The following is a 26,999-nucleotide window of genomic DNA, read 5'->3' as shown; positions in this document are numbered from 1 at the left end:
CCCATTAAAATCTCGTCTTTCATGCATCGATTTGCAGGGCCCACTGCCTGTGGCGCATCGCACGTGCAGCTAAGCAGCGTGTAGCAAAGCTGTCTGCTACTGCTAACACAGATTTATAATAGCAGGAAGGAGATTGGCTTCCTTGCGTCTCTCAAGGCTTATTTGTTTGTATGTTAAATTGAAATTCAAATCAGATGCAAATTGTGTATTTTTTTAGTCTTATTTATATGTTAATTGGTGATGCAAATTGTGCATTTTTAGTCTTATTTATATTAATTGGCTATATAGATTGTGCTACAGGGGTGTCAATTGGACCAATCCGGTCCAGTCTAATGTGAATCCATTACAAATGGACCTGGTTCAATCCAGTCTAATGAACATTTTGAATCATTTTGGATTAGTCCAGAGACTGTCTAATCTGTTCAAATTCCTGTTAATTTAGATTGGTTTCAACTCAAACCTAGTCCATTGATACTTATGTTCTTATTTTCTATCAATAGACCAGATATTGGCTCAATCCAATATAAATTCATTATGGATAGACCAAGTCTAATCTAATATGTCATATTGGTCCGTCCAATCCATCCAAATGGATTATGATTTAGACAGAGTCCAACCCAAAACCAGTCCATTGACACCCCTAATTGTGCACATCCTCTTCTTCTCACATCCATTCTCTCCCAAATAAAACGGGAATCACAAATTGTTTTGCTCCCCATTTTGCTCCTTCAAGCAAACAAAGCAAAGCAAAGCAAAATCTGAATCAGAAGTGAACGAGAACTTGCACTTTGTCGTTTACTCGTTTGTATTTCCATGCCTTCCCATCAATACAGATGAAATTTGGACTGCTGACAGTCGGAGGCTAAGGAGAAATGGGAAAGGGATGGAAAAAGAAATTTACTTTTTATTGTCCTCAAGTATTTGTTAAAGAAAATATCTATTGAATATATCCATTAAGGGTAAAAAGAAAACAAGCTAAAAACACTTACCACAAAAGACCTTCCTAACCCAATGTGGATGGAGCTTGTCAGTAGGGCTGCAAGTCAGGTAGCCCAACTTGAATTTCAACGACGCTGGGTTCGGGCCCATTGAAAATTTAACAAAATGCCAACCCGACCCGACCCAAATTGCATCCCTAAGCTACGATCAAGTCCGGGTTTGACATCAATCATCATAATGATCAAGGAAAATTCGATGCATCAAATGATACCCTACAGAATACAGATCGTCAATCTCTCGTTCTTTGTTAGTTTTTTTTTTTTCTTTTATGGGTAAAGAATCTAAGGATCGTCAATCTCCTGCTGTCCCTTGGTGGATCCAAGCTTTGATCTCAGATTGCAGGAGACGGATGAATGATAGGTTCAGTTACCTTCAGATACGTTTCTCGCTCTTGTAACAGGGGTAGTTCACACCCTAGCCCGTCAGTTTTTTAACTTTACTGTTTGTACTGAATGGATACTGAACCCTCCTAACCTGATTTAACCAAGCATATCTTGGAGGAATTTAATTGATTTTATTGGTTGAATAATGGAATTAGTCTAAAGGTTTTCAAAAAAGAAAGAAAAGTTGCTTTATGTGGCATACGGGTGTAATATGACTGCATAAAGACGGTCAGCACTACCAATGGAGTTCAAACTCATTTTTGGGCCAAGATTCAGGGACAGGATCCAATTGATTAATTGGGCCTCAGCTTCTCAGACAGGCAGCCGACAATGGTTATGACCCATTCAGACATGCATTCCACAGTTTTATGCTTTTCTTTTTCTCTATTGCCTTTCCTCTGAACAATGTGAACCACTGAGAATAGAAAATAAAACAAGACTCGCATATCATCTGAAGGGGAAATACTCCTGGTGGAAGAACGGAAGTACTTCCATATCAGCTTCACAATTATGCGTACAAAACAAAAACTAAAAGATCACCTAGTAGTAGGGGTGGCAATTTTTCATCCAACCTGCCCATTTACTTGGCGGGTTGTGTGATCAACTCGTCACCCAACCCGCCCATTTAAATGGGTTGGGTTGTGAATAACCATTGGGTTAACCATTACAAACATTAGTATTAATTTCTTAGCATTTTTTTTATTTTCTTCATTTGAATTAAATAATTTATAATTAATACATTAATTTTCTATTAATTATTGACTAAATTTAGTTTTGTCTTGAATCAACACACTTCACCCAACATAAATCCAAATCAATTCGACCCAAGTCCGAACCAGTTCAATGCAATCTGACCCGGTCCAACATATACTGATCCGGGTCAACCTGAATCCGAACTAAACCTTGGACAGGATGGCTTGGTACCGCTTGCTTTGCCCAGCTTGGGTCGTCCGGTCCAACCATTATTCACATAGTATGGCTCGAGCCGGTACAAACTGATCCAGGCCGACCTGAATCCAAAATAGATCGAACTGGGTGGGGTCCGAACCCTAAACCACCCTGCTCGCTTCGTCTGCTTTGGATCGTCCAGTTTAGTTCATATCCGTTGAACCCGACCCGAATCTAGTATGGTTTGATTTACTTCTTTTGACCCGCTTTGGGCCAATCGGTTCGGCCCCAAACCCATGCACAAAACTAATATGAGCCAACCCAAGTCAATCCACCATTGACTAAACTGGTCTGGTCTAGTCCGATTGGATTGAATCGGCCCGGTCGGGGTTTGGCCCGACCGAACTGAACTAGTACCGGTCCGATCAAGTTTTTGTTCTACCAGACTGAACCGGTTTGGGTGGGGTCTAGTTCAACCGAACTGATCTGGATCTAAACAGTTCAACCACTCCTGAACTTGATGTGATTACCTCGAAGACAATCCAATTAGATAGTTCAAGTTGGTCTGACCAGTTTGAACCTATATGGTTCGTCAAATCCGAAACCCGAACATAGTTAAATGGCTTTACTGCTTGTATAAAAATAACATGCATGTAATGTGATTTGAACCTTCACCACTTGTGTAAATAGCAACTACTATTACCACTAAGCTATGACTAACTTATTTGTTAAAAAGGAATTAGTTTTTTGTTTTAAGTACATAAATATAAGATTAATGGGTTTGGGCGGGTTGGATTGGGTTAAAGCGGGTTTGGGTTGAACCCAACCCATTTAATAAGATATAACTGGGTCATTAACGGGTTGGCAGGTTAAATGGGTTGGGTTGAAACTCAACCCAAACCAAAGCCAACCCAACCCGCCCAATTGCCACCAGTACCTAGTAGAAGCATGAAAGTAAGTCTCTCCAACGATCAAACAAAATCATTTAATAGGAGTACTAGTATGTATTTCGGGCACTAAGTAAAAAGATAGCCCCACTGAACCCTAATCTCTAAACAAGTCAGAATTCAGTAAAGTGCGTTGCATCAACATGTGCCCATTAGCCACACGTTTAGCTGCAATTAGTACAACTTATAGGGTGTCAAAAGGGGATTAAATGGAAAAAACAGGGTGTCAAATGGCTCTAACTGACAAGTTCTGATCAGTCGCAGCACTTGCAATCACCCAATCAAACATGGACAAGTCAATGACTGAAAACAAAAAGGCAGATCACATGGTGTTTTGAATTTAAACAAAGGGATATTGTGTCTGCAATGGTGGTCATAGCAGATGTGATCTCCCAAATGATACCTTGTATAGTGTTTTGATTGCACCTACTAATTGAGACTACATTTTTTATTGCAATGCAGCTTTGGTCCTCATAGCTCATAAGAGCAAGGTGATATACGGTAGACTTGTAGTTAGCAGCTTAATGGGGTTATGGTGGTAGTGATGCATGTTCTGTTGGGTTTGTGTCTTACTTTTCAACCATTAGATTGGATAACAGTGGGTGTGGTCCCCCTTTAGGTATATATCAATTAGATCTGTTCATGGGCCTTAGGCTTGGCTTTTGCCAAACTTTGCCCAGCTCGAAGCCCAAGCCCAACAGTGTAAAGTCAGGCCCAAAGCCTGGCCTGTGAACAGGTCTAATTTCAATATATGTATGAGAGAGAGAGAGAGAGAGAGAGAGAGAGTATGTGTGTGTGTGTGTGCTCTTCTAGAAGAAGAGACATTGAGAGAAAAAAAGGTGTTCTTGGTGTAAGAGTGAATTCTTTTTTCTATTTGGGTCCTTGGATTGAGATAGAAAAGAAAAAACAGGTGAATGAAGGTTGAAGGTTGGTTTGGGTTACAAATCACAATGCACCCCCATGCATTTGTACTAGTGCAAATAAAATTGCACTGCAACCAAACACAGCCTTATTATCAAAAAAGCCAACCCCATACAGTTGGGATAAGGCTTGGATGGTGATGATCAAAAAAGTAAAGTACACTACAATATATGAAAGCTTTCAAGAATCAATCATATATAACTATATACAGTAGTTATATTATGCAACAAATCAATCAATTTACCAAGAGGGAAATAGGTACACTTTTAACCATACTAACAGACCTTGAAAAATACAGTCACCACCACTGAGTGAGAGTGAACACCAGAGTTTTGTTTTGTAGATTAGAGGTAGATGGCCAGTGAAGATTCCACAATCAGAACGATCCAAGTGAGTTAAAATGATTCCATGCTTCCTGTAGTGACAATTAGAATCACCTTTGTTATTCACGAGTCATTATTCAACTTTTACCACTTTAAGCAAAAGGTTAAGATAGTATCCAGTCTACCCCTCCCAAGACCCCAGATAGCTGGGACTAACATTGGGTAATGATCTTTTTATTCTTTTCTCACTATCAATAGAATTCTCAATGTTAGCAATAAATAAAAAAAAATATATATATATGAAAAGCCAGTGTGGAGTTTCAGGACCTGCCATCCAATGGAGAACAGCAAAAAAAAAAAAAAAGAACAGGAGCAAATTGACTCGATGCTAAACTATCCAATCAGTGTATTCCTAAAAATGGTTGACAGATTTTTTTTTTCTTTTTTCTCTTTTTTACCTTCAATAGAGAGTGGTAGATCAGATTGTTATAATCATCAGATCATGATGACTTTCATTTCCTAGAAAGAACCCACCAGATGGTGCATCAGAAACACTTACATCTATGCTTCCATTAGTATGCTTAAAACAGCAATTATAATTTACACACATTCAACCAAGAGAATTATGCTTTACCTTGTATCTCTGTTAATAAAGGTATCTTTGTACTCTTTGACAGGCATAGGAGAGTTTAAAATATAGTATCATGAATGCTTTTATAGTGACACCTTGGAATTTAGAAGTGAATAGTAAATCTGGAAGATAGAATGCAGATTAGTGTAATTTATGAATTTGGATATTCTATGAACTTGGGAACTAAAGGACCTGGACAACCTTGTGCTTGGTAATGTTATGCGGGCGAAAAATATCAACAGCCTAAACTGATTTGTATACTTTTTAGACACACATCTTATTAGTTTATTGGGGGTACCCTGATCTATGGCTTTGCTTGTGAAAAAAAAAAAGCATTGCCTCTATAATCACAGAATGGTGCAAATATGTGATGCACCATGTCACCCAAATCATCCAGCCACCATCTGTTAGGGTACTCTAATTGATCAGCTTGTTTGTGCAGAAAATCTCCCAAAGGGAGTCCCGGTGCAAGAATGCTTGTACCCCCCAATTGAAAGAAAACTGAGTGAGCATGGATGAATTTCCATTTCCCTGCGATATCACTGCCTAACTGAGATACAGCAAAGAAATCATTGGCCCTGATACTTGTGCTATCTGAGGGTAAACTATTCTGCTTACCTGCAGGATGTCAAAGACTTTTTCAGCAATATATTTTTTATGCAATGCAACACCCTTCTGCTGTAGTTTATCAGGGTGTAGACAAAGTAATGCTTTTTGATAGGCTCGCTTCACAGCATTTCCTTCGATTATATCGACAAGGGGAACAGGCTTCCATCCACTCTCTGGCCAAAGAACCTGTGCATATATCATTTGAGAGAAAAATAACTGTTAGAACATATTCTCTCCTGAACTACGTTAACAATGTGAAATTATTCCACCTACTTTATGGTATAATGAAAGATACGAAAGAAAGCACATTAAAGTGCAGCTTTTATGGCCATGAATCAAGTTAAACTGAGCAGAAGAAACTAATTCCTGTCCTAAAAAATCCAGGAAAAAAAAGGACTCACTGGCTAAGAAACTAGTATTGGTAGAAAATGCAACGAGGAAATTTGTTCAGATTGAATATAGTGCAATGAAACCTATTGTGCAGGAATTGTGGTCCCCACCAACACAACAAAGAGTGAAATTGAATTTTGATGGGAGTTCAAGAGGTAACCCGGGCCCTTCAGGTAGAGGAGGAGTTTTCAGAGATGAAAATGGCAGAATTGTGGCTTTGTTCTCAGGACCAATAGGAGTGGGGGACTCATTGAGAGCGGAGGTGATGGCCTTGCTTCAAGGTGTAAGATATGCAAAACAGTTGGGGTTACACCAAATTGAGATTGAGGGAAACTCTAAATTGTTGATCGAGTGGCTGCAATCTGGTAAGTTGGGAGCCTGGATTTATAGACAGCCCATAAGGGAAATCCACAGTACAACAAGGGAGATCGGTGCATGCTTCAAATGGACAAGGAGATCAGCTAATGGTTTAGCTGACACGTTGGCTGTAAAGAGACTGGGCCGAATGGGCCCTAACAGCCTCTCTTGTAATATCTTTTATTTTATGTTGATGGGCCACACTTAATGGGCCTGTTATTTATTCTTGTTTTATTTTTCTTTATGTAACTGCCAAGCTGGCCGCCCACTTCAGGGCATTCTTGTCATCATCAAAATTTTAGATCTTAATAAAATAGGGTTAGAGAAGAATGGAGAATGATTCGACTCCTTCTTCTCTTACCTCTTCTCTTTGCCATCTTTTTCTCCTGTACAGTTATTCAGACCTGTTTTATTCTGCTAATCACTAAGTTTAATCTTGATATTAGAGGACTAATTTACATCTTGGTATCAGAGCGGGTTTAGTTCCTCTTCCTTCTTTTTCTTCGTTCCTATACACTCTAAAATCAAGAGTGTATGGAGAGATAGGTTCTCTATAGTATAGAGAATCACTTGCCTAGTTGGTAGAAGGGTTTGGAGAGTTTAGTTCTGGCTAGATTTTGCGAAGAAGTGATGTTGTTCTGCTACTGCCCGAAACCCTAGCCGACTAGAGATTTTCGAGGTTACCAGGAAAGGTGAAGCTCGGGTGTGGCGCTCTGTGCTTGGAAGGTGTCTTGTGACTTCTAAAGGAGGGCGGTTCAGGTTTGGAAGAGTTTGGGTTAGTCTGGTAGGTGCGGCAGCATCTTCTCTCTTCCTCCCATCTGCTGGACGGAGCAAAACCCTAGTTTTTCAAGCACTCGAGTTCTGGTTTGACTTCAAGAAAGTTTACATAGTCAAAATTTCTGTTCTTTGATTTCCGTTTGATTAATGGAGACATACGGAAGTGAGTTCAAGCAGGTGTCGGTTTCTGGACCTGCCTCAGTAGATTCCGTTTTGACTGGTGCTACCACAATTAAGCTAGATGGGACGAACTATCTTGCTCGGGTATAGTCTATAAAAATCTATGTTTGTAGTAGAGGAAAACTCGGGTATCTCACAGGCAATAAGGTGAAACCTGAAGAGACTGACCCTGAATTTGAAAAATGGATGCAAGAGAACTATATTGTTATGGGATGGTTAGTCAACTCCATGCAACCCCATATAAGCCAGCACTATCTCTGGATGTCTTCGGCTAAGGAGATATGGGACAGTGTAACTGAGACCTATTCACAAAAACTGAATGTAGCCAGAGCGTACAAATTGAAAAGTGATGTGAAAAACCTGAGACAGGGGGGGAAGAGTGTAGCAATCTACTACTCTATACTAAAATCCCTATGGCAGGAAATTGATGTTATGGAGACAGTGGTATGGGAGAGTAAAAAGGATGCTGGAATGTATAGAAAGTTGGTAGAGAGAAATAGGGTGTTTGAGTTTCTCACTAGACTTAACCCTGAGTTTGATATTATCAGACAGGATATTTTGGCTAGGGATGAGGTTACTCTTTCACAGGCATATGCTATGATAAGTAGTGAGGAGAGTAGGCGGTAGGTTCAGTTGCAGAGTCCACCTACAGAACATTTTGCACATGCGGGAATGAAACCAAAGGGCCCTACTGAGAAAAGAGAGCAGGTGTGTGAATATTGCAAGAAACCACGGCATACAAAGGACACCTGCTGGAAGCTTCATCCTGGACTTCTCCCTGATAGGTTTAAGAACAATAATAACCCTAAGAAGGGCAATCAGGTGGGAAAACCCAAGACTGCTAATGCTGCTACAGTACCTGAAGGGGGAAGTAAGGAGAGTGAAGAGAAATCAACCATTGACCAGTTGGCTGCAATGAAGCTGGATTTTGAGAAGTATGGGAGGCTCCTAAATCACCTGGAAGCTACAGTTTCTTCATCTCACCCTTCTAACAGTACATCATCTTCATCGGCTTTTTCTCACTCAGGTACTCGTGCTTCTGCAAATCATGCTTCAATTTCAGGTAATCATAAAAGCCCTTGGATTATCGATTCCGGTGCATCAGACCATATGACCAGTCTATCTAACCTTTTTTGCTCATATCACCTTCTCTCTGGGAAAGAGAAAATATCCCTTGCCCCCATCTCTAGTAAAGGTGATATAAAGACCTCTGACACCTTGTTCTTATCTTCTGTTCTTCATGTCCCTAAGCTTAACACAAACCTCTTATCTGTTAGTAGCTTAACAAAGTCCATGAATTGCAACATAACCCTCTTTCCCACTCATTGTGTTTTTCAGGACCTGCAGTCTCAGAGGATGATTGGGAGTGGCCATGAGGCGAACGGAATATACTTGCTGGACACACCGGATCAAGCTTTGGGACCACCTCATGGAGTTGCCTTAGAGTCAGTCGTGTCAGAGTCTGTTAACAAAATTTTATTATGTCATTTTCGGTTTGGTCACTTGTCTTTTTCTGCTTTGAGTCATCTGTTCCCAGATATGTTTAAAGTTTAAAGGAGTGTCTTTATCGAGTCTTCATTGTGAATCATGTGAGCTGGCAAAGCATTGTAGACATTCGTATTCAATTAGCAATAAAATATCACTTTCTCCTTTCCATATTGTTCACTCTGATGTGTGGGGGCCATATCACATGCCAACCATGGGGGGTTACAGGTACTTTATCCTTTTTATTGATGATTATTCGCGTTACACTTGGATTTATCTCATGAAATCCAATGATGAAGTACCAGCTATTGTGAAAAATTTTCATGAACTCATCATCACCTAGTTTAATACTCGTATCAAAATATTCCGCTCTGACAATGCTAAGGAGTATTTTGAGAGAACCCTCTCCACCTATCTTGAAACTTTTGGGGTTATTCATCAAAGTTCTTGTTCCTACACTCCACAACAAAATGGGGTGGCGGAAAGAAAGAACATGCATGTGGTTGAGGTTGCCAAATCCCTCTTGTTTGCATCCCATGTTCCTGTAAAGTTTTGGGGAGATGATGTTCTTACTGCTACCTTTCTGATCAACCGTATGCCCTCCCAGGTCCTTGGCTTCAAAACTCCTTTTAGTCTTCTCTTCCCGGATGAGGATCTCTTTTCTCTTCCTCTCCGTGTTTGGATGTACTTGCTATGTGCATATTCATAGTCACCAAAGGCACAAGTTTGAACCTAAGGCTCATAAGTGTGTGTTTCTGGGATATGCTTCCACACAGAAGGGTTATTGTTGTTTTGATCCAATTCGTGGCACCCGTTTTGTATCTCGGGATGTCACCTTTGCCGAGTTGACTCCCTTCTTTAGTATTCCTCCTAAGGGGGAGAAATCTGATGAGCCCTTTTCTATGTCTCCAGCTGTTCCTCTTCCCATCCCTTGTGAGTCCGATCATGGGGTGTCCACCTCTTCCACTGGACCTACCTCTGATATCCCTGCTCCTCCTGCTTCTACTCCTGCTCTCCAAAGGTGGTACCAAAGGCAGAGATTCAGACATGTGCAGGTTGTTTCCACTCCTTCAGAAGAGCATTTTTCCACTCCCATCATTCCTGAGGAAACAGGTCAGCCCTCTACTGACCCATCTCTGACTGTCCCAAACCTTGACTTTCCTATTGCTCTTCGCAAGGGCAAGCGGAAGTGTACAGCCCACTGTATCTCCAAAAACTTATCTTACAGCCTTCTCTCCCCTTCCTACTACTCCTTTCTTGCCTCTGTTTCTTCCCATGTGATACCCAGGTCTGTACCGGAAGCATTATCTCAAGCTAAATGGAGGGATGCTATGATGACTAAACTTGATGCATTGCATAAGAACCATACCTAGGATATTGTGGACTTGCCGGAAGGGAAGGAACCAGTGAGTTGTAAATGGGTATTTACCATTAAGTATCACTCTGATGACTCTGTTGAGAGGTTTAAGGCTCGGTTGGTTGCTAAGGGTTACACCCAAATGTATGGCATTGACTATCTTGAGACATTTGCTCCTGTAGCTAAGATGACTTCAGTCAGGGTTTTACTTTCTCTAGCAACTACTTTTGACTGGCCCCTACACCAGTTTGACGTTAAAAATGCCTTCTTGAATGGAGACCTACATGAAGAGGTCTATATGTCTCTACCTCCAGGAGTGTATGGGAAAGAAATGAAAGGCAAGGTGTGTAAACTACATAAATCTATTTCTGGTCTCAAACAATCTCCTCAGGCTTGGTTTGAGAGATTTCGGGCTGCTCTTGTCTCCTTTGGCTACATTCAAACACAATCTGATCATACACTGTTCTTAAAGAGAAATGACTCTCTAGTGACCTTCTTGATTGTTTATGTTGATGACATTGTAGTTACGGGTAATGACATTGAAGAGGCCAGCAAACTAAAAGGATTTCTCAACTCTTAATTTGAAATCAAAGACTTGGGAGATCTTCGGTATTTCTTGGGCATTGAAGTTGCTCGATCTAAGGATGGTATCTTCATATCTCAACGCAAATGTGTCATTGATCTTCTTGCTGAAACTGGTAAACTTGGCGCTAAACCCATCTCCACTCCCATTGATCCTAATCATAAGCTTTCTGCCACAGATGGTGAACCTTTGCCTGATAAGGGAGTGTTTCAGAGACTGCTTGGGAAGTTGTTATACCTTTGCATGACTCGGCCAGATATTTCTTATGCAGTAAGTGTTATTAGTCAATTTATGCATTCTCCCAGAGATACTCATCTAGCTGCTGCAGAAAGGGTTCTGTGCTACTTGAAAGGTACTCCAGGGAAAGGTGTTCTATTTGCTAAGCATGGTCACATGAAGCTGGAAGCTTTTACTGATGCAGATTGGGCAGGATGTATTGATAACAGAAGGTCCACCTTTGGTTATTATGCTCTAGTTGTTGGGAATATTGTGTCTTAGAGTAAGAAACAATTAGTAGTTGCTAGATCCTCAAAGTAGAATACAGGGCAATGGCTCATGGTGTGTCAGAATTACTATGGCTACGATCCCTTCTAGAGGAATTGGGGGTGGACTACGAGAAACCAATGATGCTCTATTGTGACAACCAAGTTGCTATCAACATTGCACATAATCCTGTTCAACATGACAAAACTAAGCACATTGAGGTTGATAGGCATTTCATAAGGGAAAGAGTCTCTTCAGGAGAAGTTTGTTTACCATTCATCACATCAGAAGAGCAACTGGCTGATATCTTGACCAAGGGAGTTCCAAGGGGGAAATTGGCACACTATATAAGCAAGTTGGGCATGATTGACATCTATGCTTAGCTTGAGGGGGAGTGTAAAGAGACTGGGCCGAATGGGCCCTAACAGCCTCTCTTGTAATATCTTTTATTTTATGTTGATGGGCCACACTTAATGAGCTTGTTATTTATTCTTGTTTTATTTTTCTTTATGTAACTGCCAAGTTGGCCGCCCACTTAAGGGCATTCTTGTCATCATCAATTTTTTAGATCTTAATAAAATAGGGTTAGAGGAGAATGGAGAATGATTCGACTCCTTCTTCTCTTACCTCTTCTCTTCACCATCTTCTTCTCCTGTACAGTTATTCATACCTGTTTTATTCTGCTAATCACTAAGTTTAATCTTGATATTAGAGGACTAATGTACATCTTTGGCTAAACAAGGGACTGTGAGGGAGAGTATGTTCTGGGCAGTTTTGTAAGAAAGATAACTGGGGCTCAACACCTACTTAGGGGTTGACAGTTGTACTTAAATCTGGAAAGTTATTTTAAAGTTATTTAATGAAGTTACCGTTTCCAATCAAAATATATATATAGTGCAAACATAAACAATGAATGGCACATATGACACAACTAGGAGATTTAGAACTGCCATTTTATTTGTTCCATGAATTAGTCCCAATACTAGAAAATGGAAATTTTAGATCAACTTTGACCACTTGAATTCTAACACTCGTAGTCACTGCACTTCTAACTATTGACCATCCAAGAGAAGGGAATAGATTGGAAGGTTCCAATCATTCAACTAGGTCACTTTTTGGCTTGAGGAAATCTGATAGGTGGAACCTTCATTATTACAGCAGTTATCTCTGAAGTGGGTTTGCTTGCTAGTTGGATCATTTAATGAAGTCTAAAATGGCCCAAAAAAACTTGTGCATGGCAACAACTCAAAGGGAGTCACTATGTTCCTATCCCCATCCCTTATCATGGAGCTCTCACTTGACTTGATCAGAGAATCTTTTTCCATATACACGTGCGCATATATGCATATGCATCTGTGTATGCTAAAAAAGTATAATCTATAGATTTAGGTTTATTTCAGCATAAGTTATTTTCTTTTTTCTTATCATTAAAATGTTATGTATACATTTTATATGTTTAATTATTTACTTTTTTTTTTTAATTTTAGTTCTTTTAAATTTATCAGACTGGAACAAACTGGATTCCAATCTGATAGGAAGGCCTGTTCAACTCACCACCCAGTAGGAAAACAGCTCATTGACAAATTTAACTCCCTTAACATATGTGGACCCTATACATGAAGCCTCACACTGTAGGCTTGTATTTCATGAACTTCTGGTGGATCCCCTAAATTTCCTAAAGGAAATTAAGGAAAAAAAAAAAACTCAATTCTTATTTGACCATTTATGCACAAGAATTCAACAACATGATTTGTTTTTTTTTAAAAAAAAAAAAAAGTGGACATAAGCCAACAATTTCATAATAACCACCAACCAATTACCAAACCACATTTACTCGTCTCATCTAGAAAAGTAGAACTACAATGTAATGAAGTATACCAAGCTTATTCTTTTATTTACACTCTAATATGCAATTTCGTAAAGTTTGAAATATTTATCAATTACATTATCTTAAGCAACACCAATGGGCGACAAGTGTACACCACAGACCCCACCAAGAGCCTAATTTAGAAGAGCTCCCCAATCTAGGGGTGATCATAAAAAACCAAAAAGGGAAAAAAAACCAAACCAAACCGATGAAGTTGAACTGAAAGTTTCGGCTAACCAAACCAACCAGTGTGTGTGTGTATAATGCATTTCTAGTATTTTTATTATATGTTTATATATTTATTTATAATATATATTATAAATATCAAAAAAAACAAAAAACCAATGAACCGAACCAATCAACCAGGTTAACTGATTGGCTTCAGTTCGGTTTCAGTTCTTGATTTTCCAAAAACCAGTGGTACCAGTTCAGTTAACCGAACCCTGAGCACCCCTACCCCAGTCCCCACTGAAGTAAAGAAGTTAGTAGTCTGATGTCAAAATTCCTTAGAAGCTTTCAGTAATGCTTGGGACCAAAATAAACACTGTAAAGGGACTTTGTGCACAAAATAAAATGTAAGAAAAGACAAGAACATTCACAGAAGTTTGACAACAGAGATAGTTAACAGATTTTGGCCTAGAAGCATACATATTGTAGGGTTGATAACAGTGAACGAATATTTCCTTCCTTCCCATTTGACCACTCTTGTATTCTAGCATCTGAAACCTGCATAAATCAAGTAATGCCATCTAGTAAACAACATATTACATCCTTTATTTATTTAAAGAAGATTATAATGTATTTCTGCATTACTTGGATCTCTTCTTGATATTCAACAAGTTGTTGTTTGCTCTTGTCAAGAGACAAATCTTCTCCCTGTTCATAGAATCAAGCTAACTAACTATTCAGTGGATGAAAATTCATCAGAAGGCAAGTCACTAGCATTGTTCTTGCCCTGTGTTTCAGCAATGGAATATAAAACGTCAAGATTTCCCCTATTAATATTTAGATAAAATCTGACAACATATTATTGCTATGAAATTTCAGGTTTTAACAGACAAAAAGATTAATCTATGGCAACCAGTGACAAAAGCTATATATCACTCTCGAATAGAAGATACACATACCAGACAGTTTCCATGGAGATATTCACAATGAGATTCCTCCATATGAGCAAGTGCGGCCTCAAAACCTGCAGGTATAGATTCTGAGAAAACATATAGATGAATTAAGCAGTTTATGCCCTAATGATCAATCAAATAAATTAATACTTAAAGTTTCATAACCTCCTTTTGGAATAGGTAAACTCAAGGACTATGACAGTAATGTGACTCTAATACATCAACCAATATTACAGGCTTACAGCTTTAAAATTTTGAGTCCTTGACACTATTCCTCAATGTAGGTTATAAAAGTGTACAAAATATACCAAGGTTAACAATCATGAGAATGGAGTTTCAAGTCAAAGAGCAGCAACTTTGTGCAAAAAAGAAATACCAAAGGTTAGGCCTGTATCCAGTCCAACCCTCTCAATATCCTGAATGGCCAGTACCAACATTGGGTAATGGCCCTTGTACACCTTCTTAAGCATAAGCTTACCATCTTCTTAATAGGTTTACAATCTTTTTTTGATAGGTACTTGATAGTTTTGAGACTAACATCCAGCTAAAAGACAAAATAACTATTCTTGAAAACAAAAATTTCTTGTATGTTAAAATTCTAAAGAAATGAAATTGACCTGATAATGATGCTGAGCTATTGTTCCTTTCAGAGGAAGTATGATGAAATTTATGAATGTCAGTGTCTATTTCAATGTCCGGATTCTCTGACTGTTTCAGAGCTTGATCCACCTGGAACAAATATTTGAATTCAATAACTTTCCACATTCATTTGATTAGAAATGAGAGTACAGAAAATGTTTTTTGACTGTAAATATAATTAATTCTAGTAGATCAAAATAGGAATTGGAGTTACATACCATGAAAAAAGTTTCTGTTGATGGTTTTTCCTTGTTCCTTATGTTCACTTTCCCATCTGTCTTGGTTGCATGGTTACTTACTTTTTCTTCTGCTTTACATGTATTGATTTCTTTCCATCTAGAGATCTGACCTTGCATGTCAATATCAGTTGTGGATTTTGAAGAAGCCTCACGACTGAAAATTTTCACAAATTCTTTGACTTTTCCCTTGACACTCTTTCCACCACGTTTTTCTTCTGAATCTATAGATGAATCTTGCAAGCTAGAGTTAGCGGCAATATTGAAGATGTTTCTTTTGCTATCATGTTTCTTTAGGATTTTCCCATCATCAACATTTACAGATGATGTAACGTTGGCTTTTGCTGCTCCTATCTCACTGACCGTTCCTACAAACAATAAAATAGATTAAGTGCTAAAAGAACTTTACAAGTACACCATTCGCAATAATATAATTTCACTAAATGTTACAGGCATTACCTTGTCCAGAAGAATTTTCATAGAGCAGGGGACATAATGGTACTAACTCAGGTTTGCAAGATTCATGTGCAGAACCATTTATCTCTTTCTCCGTGTTCTGAAATGGACCAATTTCAGACAGAGAACCATACAAACCTGAACCAGGTTCTATTTCCTTTTTTGCATTATGAACAAAACTACCAGGAATTTCTGTGGTAATACTTTCAAGACTATCAAGGGGTTTTAATCCAAGTTTAACAGAAATTCTAAATGAATCTGTTCGATCTTTGGTAAGTGTACCATCAAGTGAACCATTCTTTTGGTCTTCAAGTCCCATCTGAGAGGAGCTAGCCACTGTTGACATTCTTTCCTCAGGAAGCAGAAATCCAACACCTTGCAAAATTGATGCAGATGATTCATTTATCATACTCTCACTTTTGTCACTGTCAACCAAGCTTGAGCTACTCTCATTGTTGCCCCTTTCGATTGAGCCTGAATTGCTTTCATTGTCACCTTTCTCTTTTGAGCTTGAACTACTTTCACCTTTCCCCTTCCTTTTTGGCATTGAACCATTTAGTCCCCTAAGTGGAGTAACTAATGGTACTCCTTTACTTGCCCATTTGTATATAGAGAAGTGAAATTGGCTGCTGTCGTTATTAAGTTGTGTACTACCCAAATCCTTTTCCTTGATGCCTCCCATGTCCTCGTTATCAGACTTAGCAGCTTTCAATGACCCTTCTTTGTTAAAAGAGAACTCATATGATAAAGGGCTTTGGCGATAAGAAGGTCGGGCATCATTTTTTGGGTTATCTTGGATTGCTTGATTTGAAACTCTTGGCATGAAAGCACTTTGGGGAGATGGAAGAGCAATACTCAAAGCACCATCATTGTTTCTCTGTGGACTACGACTGGGATTGGTGTTGAATGCTGGAAAGTCCATCCCTTTGGCCAATCGTGGAGGGAGGCTGGAAATTTTATAAGTTGTAGTCAAGGAAAACTTCAAAACTAGAATTTTTTTGTAAATAAAGAAAGCAATGCATTATATAATTAGAAGGTAGCTATCTGCGTAGAAATCCAGTTTAAAGAACTAAACAAAGCATTAGCTCAGGCCTTGAGATAAAAAGTAGCATCTAAATCAGGAAAGTTAAATAAGGTAGACTGTAAAGAATTTTCATCGTTAAAAAAAATGAAATGCTTAGAGTTTTCTTCATAGCAAAATCAATTTGCTTATTTTGAAATACTTTTCCCATAAAAGATACTGATGCTAATGTTTACATATACAGTATACTATAACTCAACTCAGCTCAACTAAGCCTTGTCCTAACTGTATGGGGTTGGCTACTCCATGTCCACAAGGGGTTGGCAAAAGCTTTAATGCTGGCTGCCAACCTAACACAACCCTCCTCCATCTGGGCTTGGGGCCAGGGCCAGCAGTCAAAGACAGGCTCACACTAGCGGAGTTTTAATGGTACTAACTTAAAATTCTGGAAAAACCAGATGAATTAATAATAACCACATACTTTTTAGTTTTTACTATTGAAACTGTGTTCATGTTTCATCTGGTTCACAAACACAACCAGTGTTCTGTACCTTATTTGTAAGCTATTGCTGGTTCTGGAACAAGCAACCATGGTTCCAGAACCAACAAAATGGCTTTTTTTAACTCAACTTTCTATAGCTTTCTCAACTAGAAAACATGGTTTTCTGATGTAAGCATGGCATGGCAGTTATATGGTGTGTCCCACACACCAATATGGCTCCAGCCATAATGTCTCTATTTGATTATGCTGTACAATCAAGAGTAGATAATGAAAGTACATGTACGCATGAATCATACAACCAATGCTCACATATAGTGGTTCAAAAAAATGAACCATGAACGAAACATTCTTGTGCCAATTTTCTTGTGATATCATTTCAATAGTTGCAAAGCCTCCTACTAGGGGCTTTAAAATGTTCTCTCTCCAAACCTAAAGATATTGCAGAATATCATATGATTGACCTACAAAGGGAGGGAGAGAGGGAGGGAGGGAAGGAGGGAGGGAGAGAATCTTGGGAGGGTTTCAAAAGAGCAACAATGGAGTTCGTGCAGGCAGGTCAGTGGAGAAGATCCTTGAGGATAGAAGCAAAAAATCTCATGTTCGAAGAGATGAGAATCAAGGGGAAGGTAAGCCTGAGGGTAAGGGAAGCGAAAAAGGGTACAATATTGCTGGAAGGATTAGAAGTGATCGAGTGGCTAAGAGAGTTCATAGCTGGAGCCTGTTCAAAAGGTAAGCAGATAAACTGGCAGGACTTTAGTACATTAGAAGGGAGAAGATATGTTGTTGAATGTAAGAGGAATAGAAAAGGTTTCTTCATAGCTTTGGCTGAATTTTTTGGTAAGGGACGAAGGCAACTGGTGTGTCTACCAGCAGGAAAACAGAACCAAGGTTGGGGGGAAGTTGACTGGTTGCTCAAAGAGTTCTTAGTCCAAAGAGTAGCAAATGGTAAAAATGCCTCCATAAGGGAGGAGAAGGCATATCTCAGCAACAGCAGGGTAGAACAAGGGCCAGTGGTCATGGCAAAAACAAAAGGCCAATGCAGAATGGTGGGAGGTCTAGAGAGAGAGGAGTGGGATAGTAAGTTTGTGATACAAGCCAAGGAAAAGGTTAATGATTGGAGGGTAGCTGATTTACTGGCAACCAGGTTGAAGCTGAAGAGTGTCTTCATAGTAACCCCCTTTGATAGCTGTAAAGCCATCCTAGATCCATTAGAGAATGATTTGGAAATATCAGCTATCAATGTTCAGGCTGATTTCGGATCATTCACAGTCTTTAAATGGAATCCAACATCCAACTCCAAGGATTTTTTTGTCGAAGATGGTGTGGTGATGCGTGTAATAGGCTTGCCATTTCATCTATGGAAACAAGAAATAGCAGAGTCTATAGCTGTATTGTGTGGAGGAATCTTGAAAGGAGCTTTCTGGGGTGATCTTTACTCAGTAGCAATCCTGTTAAGTGGTGTGAAGCCAAAAGACATTCCACGAAAGATAGAGGTACGAATAGAGGGGAGCTTTGTCTCTGTGTGGTTAGCTTCCTCCATTGAAGCAAGGCTGTGGAAGGAGGCCCGTATGGTAGGAGGGGAGAAGGAGGAAGAAAAAGCACTACGTGGACCTGTGAGATTGGGTAATTCAAATGGGAAGGAATGTTTCACTAAAAAGGGCCAACAAGTTCTGGGAAGCCAAAAAGTTTTGGGGCAGTTGGGAGGTCAAACCTGGAGAAAGCAAGATAAGGATATGACGAATGGCAGATCCTTTGCGCAGGTGGTGTCAGGGGAAACAGACAAAAACTTACCATTGGCGAAAGGGAGAGGGCTGAACAAGCAACCTCAGACAGGGAAGGTTGCTGGCTCAACCAATAAAACAAGGGGGCGTGACTTTTTAAGAGGTCACGTGGGACGAAAAGAATTAGAAAATGGGCCCAATCGAGTGGATCCCTTTTGTGGTGGGCTGGAGAAGGCAACTCAAGTAAAGGTCTTAAAGTTGGGTTCCTATAATCTTGAGCCCAAGGCCCATTACAAGACAGTTGGGCCGAGGGACACTTTAAGTAAGCACTAAGACTCTCAGTCTCGAAGCTCTCTACAGTGGGTTCCATCCAACCTGGCGAACCGTCTTTCACCAGATAGGCGCAACCCGAGATACATGAAGCCTAGTGATTTGAACAGAACAGGGTCTGAAGATTGGTTGTGTGAACAAAACAGCAGTGACGATTCTGATAGAGACGAAACGTTAAGTTTGGGAAGTCTGTCTCCGAAAAGCAACAATGAGTTACTTGAAATAGAAAGTTTGCATACAGAGCTGTTGTTTTTAGAGGAAGAGACTGAAGAGGTAGGTGGCGGGAAGACTAGAAATGGTGAAGAAAATGGTTCTAAAGTTGTGAAAACTCCTCCTCCCTTCGTCAAGGGAGCTGACCCTGAGTCTAATGAATTACAGGATGTTGGTGGAGAGGGACAAGAATCGGCCGTGAGGATGGATGTGGGTATTCCAGTGTCGGAAACACTGAGAAAGGTTTTCCAAGTGGGTAGGTCGTCAGGAAGTGATTCTTTCACTATGTCTACTTCACAACCTTGTCCAAAAAAGGGAAAGGCCTTAAAACCATTTGTCGCCTGTCAGCACTTCAATTCCAATGTTTCTAGTCCTACCCCCGTCCTACCAGGTATGGGTGTCAATTCTTTTATAGGTACTGACTTGTTTGTTATGCCTGTAACAGATATCCCAACTTCCCATCCAGGAGGTTCTGATGCAAGAGAGAGGGTGATAGTGGAAGAAGGAGAGAGGGTGTTGGAAGGAAGTAGTAAGGGGGAGGCGGACAGAATTTGGGAGATGATTTGTACAATGATGGAGGGAAAAAAAAAAGGAAGGACTCTTAGAAAGATGTTGTAGCCAAAATAAGTGTGAGCAGGGTCAAATTCTTCCTCAGACATTGGCTGGAAAGGATGGAGAAAAGAAAAAGGATGATTGTTATATTAGGAAGGGAGGGAAAAAAGGAACAAATAAGAAAAAAAGATCTGAAGTGGAAAGGCTAATTTCAGACATTGAGGGGGATTTAGAATTCAATGGTAGAGGGGATAGGAGGAAGGGCCTAAAATGAGGAGACTATGGCCTTTTCATGGGTTTTTTGCTATGTTGTCTCGATGAAAACTATTAGCTGGAATGTAAGAGGGTTAGGGAGTGCAAGAAAGAGAAGGGTGATCAAAGACCTACTCCGGAGGGAAAAACCCAATATTGTGCTGTTACAAGAATCCAAATTGATGGAATTAGATGGGAGATGGGTGAGGAGTTTTTGGAGATCTAGAGGTTTAGGTTGGAGCTTGTCTCCTTCTTGGGGAGCCTCGGGGGGGATTGTAACACTATGGAGGGAGGATGTGGTGGAAGTAGTGGAAGAATTGATAGGCAGATTCTCAGTTTCCGTTAAGTGTAAGAATGTAGAGAATGGGTGTGTATGGGTCTTAACCAATGTTTATGGCCCTAATTCCTATAGAGAGAGGAATGAGATGTGGAAGGAACTATATGCAATCAAGGGGCTATGGGATGGTCCTTGGTGCCTGGGCGGGGATTTTAATGGCATTAGATTCTCTGATGAAACCAGTAATCCCCAATAGGTAATTTCAACAAGCATGAGGAAATTTAATGGTTTTATTGAAGAATGTGAATTGAAGGAAATACCTCTGTTGCAAGCCAATTACACTTGGTCCAACCTTCAGGACCCCTTTGTGTTCGAAGCTGGACAGATTCTTATTTAACCTTGCCTGGGAGAATAGTTTGGAAAACTTGGTTGCTAAAGCGTTACCCAGGGTCACCTCCGATCATTGTCCTATCCAAATAGGTATTGAGTCATTTTCTATAGGACCCAAACCTTTTAGATTCGAAAATATGTGGCTCACCCATCCAGATTTTGTGAAAAAAGTGAAGGAATGGTGGGGTGAGGAGGAGAGGGGGGTAAGATGGAAGGAGATCAAGTTCCATAAGAAATTAAAAAGGCTGAGAGCCAAAATAAAAGAGTGGAATAGAGATCAGTTTGGTGGAATTGAGGAGCAAAAATTGTGCCTAATGTCTCACATAGAGAACTTGGATGTAAAGGAATCTCAAAATGGGCTGACCGAGGAAGACACAGTGTTAAGGAGACAATTGAAAAAGGATTTGGAAGAGGTGTTATTGAGGGAAGAAATCAGTTGGAGACAAAAATCTAGACACAAGTGGATTAAGGAAGGCGATGGGAACACTAGATTCTTCCATGATTTGACAAATGGGAGACGAAGAAAGAATCTTGTGACCAAGCTAGAGATAGGAGAGGAGGTAATTACCAACCAGGATGACGTAGCAAGAAAATTTGTGGACCACTTCAAATCGATTTATAGAAGACCTTTGAGTGAGAGAGCAGTCATGGAAATGGTGGATTGGCCAAGAATTGAGGATGGAGTGGCAAGGTGGCTGGAAAGGGATTTCGAGGAAGAAGAGATTAAGAAAGTTGTTTTTCTAATGGATAGATCCAAGGCTCCGGGTCCAGATGGCTATACGATGGGCTTTGATCAAGACCGTTGGGAGGTGGTGAAAGAGGATTTAGTTGAAGTCTTTAAGGAATTTGCAGAAATCACACTATAAGCCCTGGAATTAATGCCACCTTTTTGGCCCTGATACCTAAGAAGATTGATACCAACCACCCAAAAGATTTTAGGCCTATTAGTGTGGTGACAAGCATCTATAAAATTCTGGCTAAAGTGCTCTCATTGAGGATCAAAATAGTCCTCCCTTCTATCATTAGTGAAACACAGGGGGCTTTCATTCAAGGGCGACAAATAACAGATCAGATCTTAATTGCGAATGAGTGTGTGGAGGAAATGAAAAGGTCTAATAAGAGAGGATTTATTCGTAAATTGGATCTTGAAAAGGCCTATGATTTGGTGGACTGGAAGTTTCTATTAGAGGTTATGCAAATTTGTGGGTTTGGGGACAAGTGGTGTAATTGGATCTTTGGGTGTATTAGTACTTGTCACTACTCTATTCTGGTAAATGGTATGGTGAGGGACTTTTTTCCAGCTTGCAGGGGTGTCAGGCAAGGGAATCCACTCTCACCCTTCCTTTTTACCTTAGTAGCTGATGTGATTAGTAGGATCATTACTAAGGCTGACAGCAAAGATGCCATTAGGGGTTGGAGAATAGGGAGACACCAAGTTCCATCACCCACCTTCAGTTTGCAGATGACCTAATGATCTTTTGTGAAGGAGGTCTTAGCGAAAAGGTAGCAAACCTAAAAGAGCTAATAAAAGGTTTTGAAAGTATCTCTAACTTGAGAATAAATCTGGAAAAGAGCTGCATAGTGGGTATAAATTTGGAGGTAGGGGAGGTCGAGGCTATTGCGGAGTGTCTTGAGTGTTCCACTTCTGTTTGGCCTATGTCATATTTAGGGCTTCCTTTAGGGGCAAATCCTAGGGAGAGTAGATTTTGGACCCCAGTGATAGAAAAGTTTGAAAAAAGATTAGCCTCATGGAAGAGGAATTATATCTCTTTAGGAGGGAGAATTACCCTAATAAGAGCTACCTTGGCTAACTTACCTACCTATTATTTGTCTGTTTTTAGGATACCAGTTAGGGAAGCTAGGAAACTAGAGAAGTTGATGAGAGATTTCTTATGGGAGCCGGGACAAGAAAAAAATGATCACTTGGTTAATTGGGAAATTGTGTGCAGAAGTAAAAAAGATGGGGGTTTGGGACTTGGGAGGGTAACTAGAAAAAATCAAACCCTGTTAGGGAAATGGTTATGGCGATGGCCTTTGGAAAGAGAGAGATTATGGCATGAGGTGGTGGGAAGCATTCATGGGAGGTCAGAGAATGGATGGGATGCTGGTGTATCGAGGCAAGTTAACCTTGCAGCACCTTGGAAGGCTATTCACAACACCCTTCCTCAATTCCTCAATTTTATCAGACCTTTGGGCTTGGCTACTTTCGTTGTTTGGGGGTAGTTGGAGTCTACCAGCAGAAGTTTACATGCTCTTCAACCATTCTACCTTTTATTGGCCTACAAAAATAGGGAGAATTATGTGGAGATGTGCTCGTGCTGCTTTGATTTGGACTCTTTGGGAAGAAAGAAATCTTAGAATCTTTCAAGAAAAGGAAACGAACAGCCAGGATTTGAAAGACTGTGTGTTAAATAGGGCAATACATTGGCTGAAGACCTTGGAAATCTTTCATCAATTCTCCTTTAATGACCTCTGGAGAAATTGGTCAGCAGTAGCGAGGTGTTCATTTCTAAAGGACAAATCAATTACAAGCTGGTCTCCTCCATCCGAAGGCTCACTAAAGTTGAACTTTGATGGAAGTAGTATGGGTAATCCAGGTTTATCTGGAATGGGGGGTGCTTTGAGAAATGCGAAGGGAGAGATTTTGTTGCTTTACTCAGGTCCCTTGGGATTTGGGAACTCCATCAGGGCAGAACTCTTGGCTGTTGTACAAGGGGTGCAATTTGCAAACCAGCTGGGGGTATAACAACTAATAATTGAGGGGGACTCCAAAGTGGTGGTGGGTTGGTTGAAAAATTCTGAAGAGGCTATGTGGCGATACAAGAATGAAATGAAGAAATTTAGTTGGTTGACAAGAAATATGTTGGTCACTATACAGTGGGTGGGGAGATCAGCAAATACTTTGTCAGATATGTTAGCTAAGCAAGGGGTAAATAGGGAAGAATTATTTTGGGCTCAGTTGTGATTCTTGTTTTTCTTTCCTAGTTTACTTGTAAGTTTCAAGGAGGAGCTGCAGCTCGCGCCTCTCGCTGGGATGATGTATGAACTCACTCTAAATTTGTTTCTGAATCAATAAATTTATTATTATTCATCAAAAAAAAATGAACCATGAACAGAACAGCCTCTTTTGCATTGTGTGGTTCCAAAAAAAAAATGTCATTAAATGAAAAAAGATTGGTATGGTTCTGGAACCATACCACCCTTTTGAAGATATGATGTTAACTTTTTAAGGTTGCAAATTGCAATAGTATCATCTTTTTTTCTTAGGAAAAAGCTGAGGGAGTTCACTATTATACCAAAGTGAATCCATATGCTATCTTTTCCTTTTCCATCTAACCACTCAAAAATTCAGATGCGTATCTTTATAGTTTAGCTTTTAAAATGCAAAATCGGTTACTACTGGGTTGCAATGAAATTGATTTGACATTGCAATATAGAAACGTGATGACTTATAGTTTCTGACTGTTGGAGGTGGTTTTGTGTTAACTTCAATTTAGCAGAAGAGACTATGTGGAGAGAAAAACCTGAGTTGTGCAGGGAAGGATGAAGCTCCAAAAAGATCAGATTTGGGTGGCAAGGGGCGGGCTGGACTCAGGATCCTAGAAGCCGGGGTGGAAGAGAAGGGATCCCGATCTGGCTTTCTAGGAGTGGAGCTTGAAGACCCGTCACCTCTGAATATGTCATCAAAGAAGTCACCACTTGGGTACCTCCTGCGGCTCGCAACGTCCTCGCCAAACACCGGTTTCTCACCCAGAGACCATGAATTGCGAGAGCCAAATGCGCCTTCCCCACCTCTTCTAAATGCATAGGAATCCAGAGTTTCACTAAAGCTGTACCGCGTCTCATGGACTGAAGAACGCCTCGGAGGGCCACCAAATACGTCATTAAAATCAACTTCTGAATTTGCCAATGGGATCTTTGGCGACGAGCCAAGGTTTCCAAACGATTTCCGTGGACTATTATGACCTAACACTTGATGATCTCTATAAGAAAATTTCTCCATTTTAATGCATCAGTTAAAAGAGTGAACCGGGCGAAATGAGATTGTTTCTTCTGATTAAGAGAAGCCTTGTGACGGAATTGAAATGAATAGAAGCTCTCTACCCCATTGAACAAACAACAATTCAGATCAAAATCGCTGATAATAGAAATCACACTTATTCAGCCAGAAATCTCGGAAGCAGAGAAGGCGGGAAATAGACTTACAGCTGACGAAACCAAACAAGAGAACTGAAAAAAGAAAATACAAGAAAATAAATCGTTTCCACTTTCCACTACATCCAACTACTGAAAATGGTTTATCATCCGAAACATCGAACTAGTGATTGTTATAAGCTTTTGTACTGGATTCAAATTTCAAAGACCAAAACTCAGACAAAAACAAACACAACAGAGAGAGGGGGGGTAGGGTGTCTGGGGTAGGACCGTAGGAGTTGGAAATTGGAATAAGAATGAGATGAACACAGAAGAAGTTTCAGAGAGGGAGATGAACAATAGAGATTTCATACTTAAGAAGCAAATGAGACAAAATTATATATTTAATAGAGAAAAAAATATATATATTGAATTCACAAGAGAAGACGAAGATAGTGGGTTTAGTGAGACCGGAGCCACAAATTGGATTTTCGAACAGATAAGACGGCTTACGAACCATATAGTTTTCCCGGGTATTCTAAATTCTCTTCTATATTGGCGCCCACTAATCCTTTCTCTTATTTGTTTGCTTCTTTCTTTATTTTTTTTTTCCATCAAATTTGAAACCGAATGTAATATAGACCTCCAATTGGCGTTGAACCAATCCCTATTCAGGTCAGTTCCAATGTCTAAGGGTTTACCTGAATCCCTGTTCATTTAATATTTGAATGTATATACATAATCTAATATTTATAAAAATAAATTTTGTATCATATATTAACATATTATGATAATTTATAAGATAGACCCTAGAATTAGACCCTGCTAAGGCGACAAGGCCAGAATTGACCCTAAAATCGACATTTGTAGAATAGGTTCTAATTCCCAAAAAACTGAAACTATTCAGGTTTACCATGAAACCAAACTGATTCATACTCACCCTTAAATGAAAACATCTCATAAGAAGATATTCCTATACATGATGGAGATGTGCTAGGGCGCCGATGTGAACTTTTTTACAATCTCTTTCGTATATATCAAATTCGAAAACCAAATATAGTAGATATTCGTTATACCTCTGAATACTGGATCCCATTTCATGTACTCGATCGACGGTGTCCAGACGAGGTGTATCATGTATGCCACACCATGCATGGCAGATAATCGTCCAGGAAAGGTATGCTATATATATAGCCTATATTGCTATGTCCGCTTCCACATGAAGAAAATTACCGAATTGCCATTTTATCGCTAAAATTAAAACAAATCAAAATTCACGTGTCAAAAATTTTTGGGAGTCACTGTCAGAACTTTTTAGTCTCACCGTACAGGCAAGACTCAAACTATCGATATGATACGCTCCAAAATACACCCCGAAACACCTGTACAACCAAGATTTGAAAAAACAATATTTCGGGAATCCCACCTTTTTTTTAATAAAAGAACCTATTTTTAGCTTCCCAAAAACCAATGTTTAAAAAAAAAACCTAAAAAATAAAGTGTTTTGTGTGTTTCTAAGTAACGATACAATACTGCCGATATACCGGTATTGATACTTTGAACCTTGAGGACAAGGGGATAAATCCTGACTGTGAATTGATACCAAATTTATAAGCAGGATGAGGTTTATAAGGGGTCTACTAATAGACTTATGGGGGTTGTCAATCAGAATTCTGCATTGGGTATTTGGGTTACAGTGTACTTAATCCTAAAATTTTCTTCTTTTCTTCTAACAGGATCTTTATGACCAAAAAAGTTGCCTTTTAGGCCTTTTTTATCACTAAATATCTTTTTTTTTTAGTGATTTTGGCTTTTTATAAATAAAAATGTCATATAAATGCTTATTAAAAATCATCCCAAATGCATCCTTAATGAATTAGGATTTACTCCTCAAATATCACATCACTGCCATGCATTGAGAACATCTTCACATGAATGGCAAAGTATATGGACAGATTACAGAAGATATTCCCAATAC

The 26,999-nt window shown here is 39.6% G+C and overlaps 1 protein-coding gene across 2 annotated transcripts; it reads right to left on the bottom strand.

Moving 5' to 3' along the window:
- Window positions 1-4,307: 4,307 nt before the first annotated feature.
- On the bottom strand, window positions 4,308-26,239 carry JAC1 (J-domain protein required for chloroplast accumulation response 1). 2 transcript variants are annotated; one of them, XM_010256621.3, is made up of 9 exons: window positions 26,098-26,239; window positions 15,636-16,579; window positions 15,159-15,544; window positions 14,919-15,030; window positions 14,308-14,372; window positions 13,994-14,056; window positions 13,829-13,906; window positions 5,711-5,887; window positions 4,308-4,553 (listed from the first exon to the last, which is right to left on the bottom strand). In XM_010256621.3, the coding sequence occupies exons 1-9, from the start codon at window positions 26,115-26,117 to the stop codon at window positions 4,515-4,517; spliced, it is 1,884 nt and encodes a 627-aa protein (XP_010254923.1). In that variant the 5' UTR covers window positions 26,118-26,239; the 3' UTR covers window positions 4,308-4,514. The 2 variants fall into 2 exon arrangements, with proteins under 2 accessions (XP_010254923.1, XP_010254922.1); XM_010256620.3 differs by lacking the exon at window positions 26,098-26,239 and adding an exon at window positions 24,412-25,571.
- Between the last annotated feature and the right edge of the window lie 760 nt (window positions 26,240-26,999).

This window comes from Nelumbo nucifera, chromosome 5, assembly GCF_055504915.1.
Source record: "Nelumbo nucifera cultivar China Antique chromosome 5, China Antique-T2T, whole genome shotgun sequence".
Classification (NCBI taxonomy): domain Eukaryota; kingdom Viridiplantae; phylum Streptophyta; class Magnoliopsida; order Proteales; family Nelumbonaceae; genus Nelumbo; species Nelumbo nucifera.
This window is presented reverse-complemented; position numbering and strand designations above follow the sequence as displayed.

Bases quoted from the DNA above. Each gene is read 5' to 3' on its own strand.
- JAC1 (XM_010256620.3), bottom strand. From the start codon at position 24,890: ATGGAGAAATTTTCTTATAGAGATCATCAAGTGTTAGGTCATAATAGT. The intron at 14,373-14,918 runs GTCAATTTCATT...CTATACCTGCAG, and splicing joins TAGCTCAGCATCATTATCAG to GTTTTGAGGCCGCACTTGCT. The intron at 14,057-14,307 runs GTATGTGTATCT...TTCTATGAACAG, and splicing joins ATCTCCATGGAAACTGTCTG to GGAGAAGATTTGTCTCTTGA.